Source organism: Anastrepha ludens, chromosome X (assembly GCF_028408465.1).
Source record: "Anastrepha ludens isolate Willacy chromosome X, idAnaLude1.1, whole genome shotgun sequence".
Lineage (NCBI taxonomy): Eukaryota > Metazoa > Arthropoda > Insecta > Diptera > Tephritidae > Anastrepha > Anastrepha ludens.
In genome coordinates this window covers 80,706,050-80,714,711 of record NC_071503.1, presented here as the reverse complement: position 1 = coordinate 80,714,711, position 8,662 = coordinate 80,706,050, and the positions used below count along the sequence as shown (strand labels likewise).

The following is an 8,662-nucleotide window of genomic DNA, read 5'->3' as shown; positions in this document are numbered from 1 at the left end:
TCCGACGCTCTCGTGATTCGTGGAACTAGATGGTTAGCTTATTATAGTGGCCACACAGGCGTTCCTTCGCGGTTTTGGATGAAGGATATGATGGTTAAATCCTTTATAATATATTTCCTCTAGTTTATTGTTGCTATACCTTGGTCCTGTATACCAATAACACTGTGTGACAAAAAAAAAAGAATAAAATATACTTTTATGGAGACCTAGCACCACTTGTGGGTATAGAAAAGCTAAAAAAATGGTTGTTGGGCCACCAAGCTTTTTTGGTAGCTATTATTTTCCGAATTAATTAAACACTTTTATTTTTACAAAACTTTATAATTTATTTTTCGCACTTAGAAATTTACGCGTTCGTGTGTTTGTTAATCCCTTTACAAATGTTTAAGTTCACCGGCCTCAGCTGATGTCGAGCTTCAAGTCTCGAAATATTTGCTTAGCACAGCTTATATATAATGTATGTACATAAGAATGCGTTGATACGAACGTTAGGAAAATGACAAATATAGGATAATGTGTATTAATATAATTCAAGGACAAGTACGAGGATTAGGGTGACCAGGTGTTACGAGTTAAAAATATTACAATCTTATAAGTTAGACTACAATACAAAATTATTAAATAAAAACTATACAATTAACCCTATACTTAAATTATGTCATGTAAATTAGGTGCTGCTCCCACCATCCTCCCCTCCGTTGAAAGTTCAGGGCTTTCAACTGATTCCTTAGTCGGAAGGAGGCACAATTTAGTAACAGCTCGACGTGTAAGGCCAGTGGATGTACGTAGAACAGCTACTCGTGCAACACCGTCCTCACCATTAATAACTTCGATGACGCGCGCAAGAGGCCACTTAAGAGGCGCATACAATATCGTTGATTTGCACATTGGGGTGAGGGGTGCGCCATTTTGCTCTTTGTTGAAAAACAGTGAGGTATTCTTCGCTCCGCCGTTTCCAAAATAGTTGTTAGAAGTATGTGAAACGCTGCCAGTGACCGAGTGGATTGTAATTCAAATGCGTGATGTTAGGCTCAGGAGCAGCTGTAAGCGGGCCGCCAATAAGAAAATGACCTGGAGTTAAAACATCAAGGTCTTCTGGATTTTCTGAAAGAGGTACAAGAGGTTAATTATAGCAGAGATTTGACATAACAATGTACGCAGTTCATCGAAACCAAGAATTGCAGAGTCAAGAGTGAGGTACAGGTGCTGTTTAGCCATTTTTACTGCGGCTTCCCACAAGCCGCCGAAATGTGGTGAACGAGGTGGTATGAATCGCCAGTCGAAACCATTGTTGAGGTAGTGAACGTGAACCTTACTGCGGTGCTCTTGGCGTAGGAGTAGGCGTTTTAGGTCTCTCAACTCGTTCTTAGCGCCTACGAAATTGGTTGCGTTGTCTGACCAAATACAGCTTGGCATGGCGCGTGTTGTCGTAAATAGCTTGAGAGCTTCCAAAAAAGCACCTGTTGGAAGGTCCCTCTGGTTTCAGTGACACCAATCGCGACTTCGACGGTAGCTCTTAGATAAGCAGCTGCCGCGTACGCTACACTGCTCGCGTCGCAGAATATATGGCGCTGAACGTCGTGAGTAAAGTTGACCAAGGGGTAGCAGCATGGTATACGTACGTCATGTATTCGTGGTAACAATCGAACCCATCACTGAGATGCTTCGTGCTCGTCTTTTTGCACAGGTGCATCCTAAGTGACCCCAGATCGCCAAATATTTTACATTGCGATTTTGGCTTGAATCATAAAAACCCAATTAAGCCGAGGGGATCATAAACAGACATAATTACCTGAAGAACGCTCCTTTTTGTGACAGATGAGTTGTTACCGAAAACGGATGTATCACATTTTCCAAAGAAAGTTAGCTCGTCGAGCAAGTCAGCCACCATATGCCCAGAACTTTTTCGTATGTCATAGAAGGATCATGGAGGAGCTTACCCGATTGCTTTTCCGTCCTGGAAATTGCATGCAGCGCTTTGGTAGAGTTTGACAGCCAGTTGCACATCTCGAAGCCACCTTCGCCGTGTATATGCTTGACTTACAACGCCAAATCGATCAATTCTTTCTCCGTGTCTACGCTCTGCAGCCAATCGTCTAAGTACATGTTCCGACGAATTGCCCCAACCGAACTTGGGTTTTTGTTGACGAAACGCGAAGCATTTTTGTTTTTAATGAAATTTGCCAATGATGGAGAAAAAGCAGTACCAAAAGTCTTCACCGTCATTACGTAAGTTTCAGGATCTTTAGAGCTATTCCCATGTCACCACAAAAACTGCTGTGCGGTTGGTCTTCGCTGCGCTCTCGAGTTTGGTGGAACATCTCGCGAATGTCTCCGGTGATGGCATAAGGTCACTTGCGAAATCGTGTAAGTATTTCTACCAGAGACGTCAGAAGGTCGGGCCCTTTTATCAAAGAGGTGTTGAAAGCAACACCGTCGACGGTAGCAGCGGCATCCCAAACGAGCCTTGTCTTGTTTTTATTTTTATTCGCTACGGTAAAAATTGGTAAATTGACCCATGACCTTTTTCCATGAGATATCTCATCTTTTGTTAATTTTCGAATATATCCTTTATCTTCATACTCACGAATTTCTTTGTTGAGAAAATTCTGTAAGAGTGGGTCCCGTGTCATGCATTTTCCCAAATAACTGAGGCGTTGCAACGCCATGGAATACGAATTTGGTAAATCGATTTTATCTAATTCCCACAATAAACCCGTTTCCCAACGCTTTTCATTTTCCAGGTACTTTGTAGTCGATTGCATAATGGCGAGAGCCCGTTAATCTGCTTTGGATTTCAGTGGTTTATCTTTCATGCTAATACCAACTGCCGCTAACGCGTAATTAGCCCTTAACGTTTCATCCATGTACAGGAGCAGATGTGCATCGCCCTATTCTAAAGGGCATTAGGTTCCTCTCCGCGGACATGTACTGACCAATCACGTCGACATTTAGTTGCGTTGAGCTGATCTCCTTCTACTTCCTTCACTTTGAGCTTTGCATTAACGACGTCAAGAAGCAGTGTAGCGCACACCCCAGTATATGGTTCGATAGGCAAATTGTGCAAATGACTGTGCGACGAGAGTACTTCTTCTAACAACGACTGCTTTGGAAAATCAAGATTATCTACTGTGCGTATGTTTCGAAAATTAAACCGAGGGGGCGTTTCATATGTACAAGAGAGTCCGAAGGTAACATTTTTTGATTTAGGCTCTACCTGTGTTATATCACCCGTCCACCTGAGACACATCTCATCTGATAGACCATCCAAACCAAGCTCTTCAGCAATGTGTTTCTCCAAGAGTGTACATGTGGATCCCTCGTCTATTAACGCATACGTCTTTATGAACTTGGATTTTCCATAGAGTATTACTGGACCGTAACGCACAACGTCTTTCTCGCGTGCTCTTCCTTATGTAACATCACAGCTGCTTTATAATTTGGATTGACCGAATAATTTGAATGTAGCAGAACATGGTGCCGCTTTGTGCAACCATCAATACCACAACGGCTATGCAATGGGCAGTTCTTCAGGAAATGGTTCCGGAAGCATCTGATGCATAGCTTATTGTCGCGAACAAAGCACCACCTTTCATAGGTACACAAATCGCAAAATTGTTTGCATTTCTCGAGTCGATGATCACCACTGCACTGCACACAATAAGGTTGAGAGCTGGCACTGTTGGTGTGAACTACGCCGTGCACGAGCACCCTTTTCTAAAATTGATTATTGTTCACTTTAACGTCATCGCCGGGACTATTTACGGAAACGACATGACTAGTGCACGTCGCCAATTTGGAAAGCCAATAGGTGAACTCACTAATGTCAGCATGAAGCAGTGAAACCCTATTTCTACCCCACCCTAATTTCAAGTCGCTTGATAATTTCCAAAGTAGCTCAGAAAGTAGCATCGGATCATTCAAATTAGAAGAGAGTCCAATAGCTTTCAGAGTACAACAGTAATTTTGTACCGCAAGTACAAACTGAATTAGGGTTTCCAGCTCGTCATACCTTACCAATGGCTCCTGACGTATCTTGCGTTGCAGTGAATGACAGATGACGTCCAGACACGCTCATATAGCATCGGTAAAGTTTCAATGGTCTGCCATACGGTTGCAGGCGCCATTAATGTACCCCTACTGCCTTTAGTGCCAAACGGACTGCGATCGTCCATGGTATCCGCTAGCACTAGGTAAACCGCCAACCCAAGTTGAGGTTATGCTGCCCGAATTTACACTCGGTAGTGCGTACCCATCCTCTGATGTAGCACATAATGCGTGAGCCGCGCCTTGATGCCTCATGAATGCCCCTAGTTGTGCGTACCCATCAGCAGACGTAATATGTTCAGAATATGTTATACGTACATGTACATAGGTATATTCGTATATTACATTTGTGCTTTAATGCACTCGGCAATGTCTGTCTGCACACGGCAATGGCTCCAAAGTAAAAGAACGAGCTTTCTTCGTTCGCTTTACTTTGGACCGAACTCGTGAAGTGAAGGGCAACTATGCATTTTTTAGTGCTTACTAAAATAATAACTGATTACAACGGAATTACACTGCGTTGTGACAATTAAAATAAACATTACTGGGGGAACGAGAATGGACCCAGTGGTATGCCAGAACTTCCCGAAACATCTTTAAATTCCATGATTATCATATGAAGCCTACGAAATACCGAAATATACATGCTTCAGTTGTTAATACGCAATTAGCATTATATGCAGGCAGTATATAACGACCATAAACAAAAATTTCCAGATGTTTACTAACACAATCTCATATGTTATTTTCGAGTATTTAGAATAAATTTCTTGTGCGGCAGCATAGGTAAGAGCAGAAGTAAATATCGATAACGATGTGCTAGAAGAGATGTACTTTCTACATATACTCGTGTGTTATATTGTATCCGTATGCTGTATTGTTGCGGGTGTTGGAGAGAGCGTTAAAACAGAGACACAACTAGAAAGACTAGAGAGCCACCTTGAAATATTCCTTTTATATGTCAATTTGTTCTGTTGTTATGGTTTCTGTAGATGTTATTCGATTTATTTGTGTTTTCCATTTATTCATTGTGTTCTGTAAAAAGTTTATTAATTTTGGTTGTATTTTGTTTATCTGAAGCACTTTGATGATCCACCTATGTGGCACGGAGTCGAAGGCTTTCTTTCTATTTCTGGCAGTCTAGGTAGCATGACTGTAGGTTTCGTTGTTTTGACGTAGCTCGTTTCATAATTGTTGTATCAATTAAAAGTTGCTCCTTGCAGCCCTACCTGTTTTTTTTTGTTGCATCCTTTTTGTTCATTAGTTATAACGTGGTGTTGTGTTAGAGGCGCTTCTATTTTCGAGGATATTGTGGAGGTGATTATTTTATATATTGTGGGAAGGCATTTTACTAGTCTATAGTTGGTCTATAGCATAACATGCTAGTCTGGCAGCATACACCTTAAGTTTTTTTTATGGGTGTCCATTATTTTTGTTGTAAAACGTGTATGTTTTTAATTATTTTTTCAATCTATTCCCATTTTTGGATTGTGTGAGTCGTCCTAAATTTCTCCGGAGCTCATTTACTTTATTTTCAATTCGTATTTGCCACTTATGTTTTCTTGAGTTAGATAAATTGGTAAGTATTGTTGTAGTTATTGCAGCTAGGTATATGTATGAGTATCTGGGTTTACCCCTTTCCTTTTTATTAGACTAGTCTTTATTTCATTTAGAATTTTTGCTGATATATCATTGCCCGGGTTTCAGCCCTGTTTCTATATTTGTTGGGATTTTGTTCATCATTATTGTTTGGGTCTATTGACTCGTTTGTTTTGTTTTTATTTTTAGAATTTTGTGGAACATTCTGCTCCATATTTTTGTTATGCGTGTTGGATATTTTATTGTCTACTTGTTTGATGTTTTCATTGTTAACATCAGTTAAAAGTTTAATTGTTACAATTGCTCGTTTTTGGTCTGATACTCTTCGTGCAGTTATTTTATGTTCGTATTGTGGCTATAGTTGTATAAATAACTTATGGAGTTATGTTCTGTATCATGTTTTTAGTGTGTCCAATTTCATTGCAATGTAGTAGCAGAGCATAATATCTTCGTCCATTTTTGTAGTTCATGCTATGCGCTGCCTTGGCTTTCTTGCATTTGTGGTTTTCCTACATTGTTCCTGAACGTTGCGACGCTCATCCGACGCTCTCGTGATTCGTGGAACTAGATGGTTAGCTTATTATAGTGGCCACACAGGCGTTCCTTCGCGGTTTTGGATGAAGGATATGATGGTTAAATCCTTTATAATATATTTCCTCTAGTTTATTGTTGCTATACCTTGGTCCTGTATACCAATAACACTGTGTGACAAAAAAAAAAGAATAAAATATACTTTTATGGAGACCTAGCACCACTTGTGGGTATAGAAAAGCTAAAAAAATGGTTGTTGGGCCACCAAGCTTTTTTGGTAGCTATTATTTTCCGAATTAATTAAACACTTTTATTTTTACAAAACTTTATAATTTATTTTTCGCACTTAGAAATTTACGCGTTCGTGTGTTTGTTAATCCCTTTACAAATGTTTAAGTTCACCGGCCTCAGCTGATGTCGAGCTTCAAGTCTCGAAATATTTGCTTAGCACAGCTTATATATAATGTATGTACATAAGAATGCGTTGATATGAACGTTAGGAAAATGACAAATATAGGATAATGTGTATTAATATAATTCAAGGACAAGTACGAGGATTAGGGTGACCAGGTGTTACGAGTTAAAAATATTACAATCTTATAAGTTAGACTACAATACAAAATTATTAAATAAAAACTATACAATTAACCCTATACTTAAATTATGTCATGTAAATTAGGTGCTGCTCCCACCATCCTCCCCTCCGTTGAAAGTTCAGGGCTTTCAACTGATTCCTTAGTCGGAAGGAGGCACAATTTAGTAACAGCTCGACGTGTAAGGCCAGTGGATGTACGTAGAACAGCTACTCGTGCAACACCGTCCTCACCATTAATAACTTCGATGACGCGCGCAAGAGGCCACTTAAGAGGCGCATACAATATCGTTGATTTGCACATTGGGGTGAGGGGTGCGCCATTTTGCTCTTTGTTGAAAAACAGTGAGGTATTCTTCGCTCCGCCGTTTCCAAAATAGTTGTTAGAAGTATGTGAAACGCTGCCAGTGACCGAGTGGATTGTAATTCAAATGCGTGATGTTAGGCTCAGGAGCAGCTGTAAGCGGGCCGCCAATAAGAAAATGACCTGGAGTTAAAACATCAAGGTCTTCTGGATTTTCTGAAAGAGGTACAAGAGGTTAATTATAGCAGAGATTTGACATAACAATGTACGCAGTTCATCGAAACCAAGAATTGCAGAGCCAAGAGTGCGGTACAGGTGCTGTTTAGCCATTTTTACTGCGGCTTCCCACAAGCCGCCGAAATGTGGTGAACGAGGTGGTATGAATCGCCAGTCGAAACCATTGTTGAGGTAGTGAACGTGAACCTTACTGCGGTGCTCTTGGCTTAGGAGTAGGCGTTTTAGGTCTCTCAACTCGTTCTTAGCGCCTACGAAATTGGTTGCGTTGTCTGACCAAATACAGCTTGGCATGGCGCGTGTTGTCGTAAATAGCTTGAGAGCTTCCAAAAAAGCACCTGTTGGAAGGTCCCTCACTAGCTCCCTCCATACGGCCTTGGTTGCGAAACAGATGAAAACGCTGATATAACATTTCTGGGGCGACTTATTGCGGGTTTCGGGTTTGAAGTAAAATGGACCGCAGTAGTCCACTCCTGTGACGATGAAGGCTCGTGAGGCCTGAATGCGCTCCTTAGGCAAATCAGCCATGATGTGCTCAAAAGGTTTTCGAGCTATTGTTGATAGTGCAGACCGTTTAGAATTTTTGGTGACCCCGACGTGATATTCGTGTGTTCTACTTGTGCAAATAGAAATTATTATTCAATATAATAATATTTGTTAACCCTTCGAAAATATCGTGTTACGGTAGTTAATTATTGTCGCGTAGTCGTTTAATACCTACCCAATAAATAAAACCGTTTGTTAACTTTGTGCGGGACTTGTAAAACAAAGCAGTTAAAACCGCAACCTATATTCACGGCTAAAAATTAACTTGCACCGTTTTCTATTTACTAACATTTTCAACGGTTTCCGTGTTGTAGAACCGTGCCTATAAATTCGTGCGCTATCGATATTACCGGTCAGTTAATTTTAAAAGTCCAACGTTCAACATGTCGCTCAGTCCAGGTAATGGTACCTTCATTAGAAGCGATTCACCACATACTGTACCATCGAGTGGGCAACCGTCTTCAGATCGCGTGTCGTATTTAAAGCTGAAAACAATGTCAGTCTTTAATCGACTTGAGCATACAGCAGCAGAGATGAACACCGAAATGCTACAAGGCATGGATGAGTACGGCTTGGCAGCAATCATGGAATCAGTGGGAGATTTGAAAGCAACATTCACCGCCGCTCACACCAGTTTGGAGGAAATGGATTTTGAGTCTATTGCCAGTGACCTGCCCTGCAAATTCGATGCTACATTAGTGAAACTTAAGGCGAACCTGCAACGAGAGATTGGGAGACGTAGTACAAGTCAGCACTGCTCGACATTTAGAGCGAACACTGGTGACTCGCAGTCGATCATCGTGAATGCC

The 8,662-nt window shown here is 40.9% G+C and overlaps 2 protein-coding genes across 2 annotated transcripts; both read right to left on the bottom strand.

Annotated features, from left to right (window-relative positions):
- Window positions 1-967: 967 nt before the first annotated feature.
- LOC128870261 (uncharacterized) lies at window positions 968-1,416 on the bottom strand. The gene is made up of 2 exons (XM_054112862.1): window positions 1,158-1,416; window positions 968-1,104 (listed from the first exon to the last, which is right to left on the bottom strand). Exons 1-2 carry the CDS (start codon window positions 1,414-1,416, stop codon window positions 968-970), a joined length of 396 nt encoding a protein of 131 aa, XP_053968837.1.
- A 5,736-nt stretch (window positions 1,417-7,152) lies between these two features.
- Window positions 7,153-7,835, bottom strand: LOC128870260 (uncharacterized). The gene is made up of 2 exons (XM_054112861.1): window positions 7,343-7,835; window positions 7,153-7,289 (listed from the first exon to the last, which is right to left on the bottom strand). The coding sequence occupies exons 1-2, from the start codon at window positions 7,833-7,835 to the stop codon at window positions 7,153-7,155; spliced, it is 630 nt and encodes a 209-aa protein (XP_053968836.1).
- Window positions 7,836-8,662: the final 827 nt, after the last annotated feature.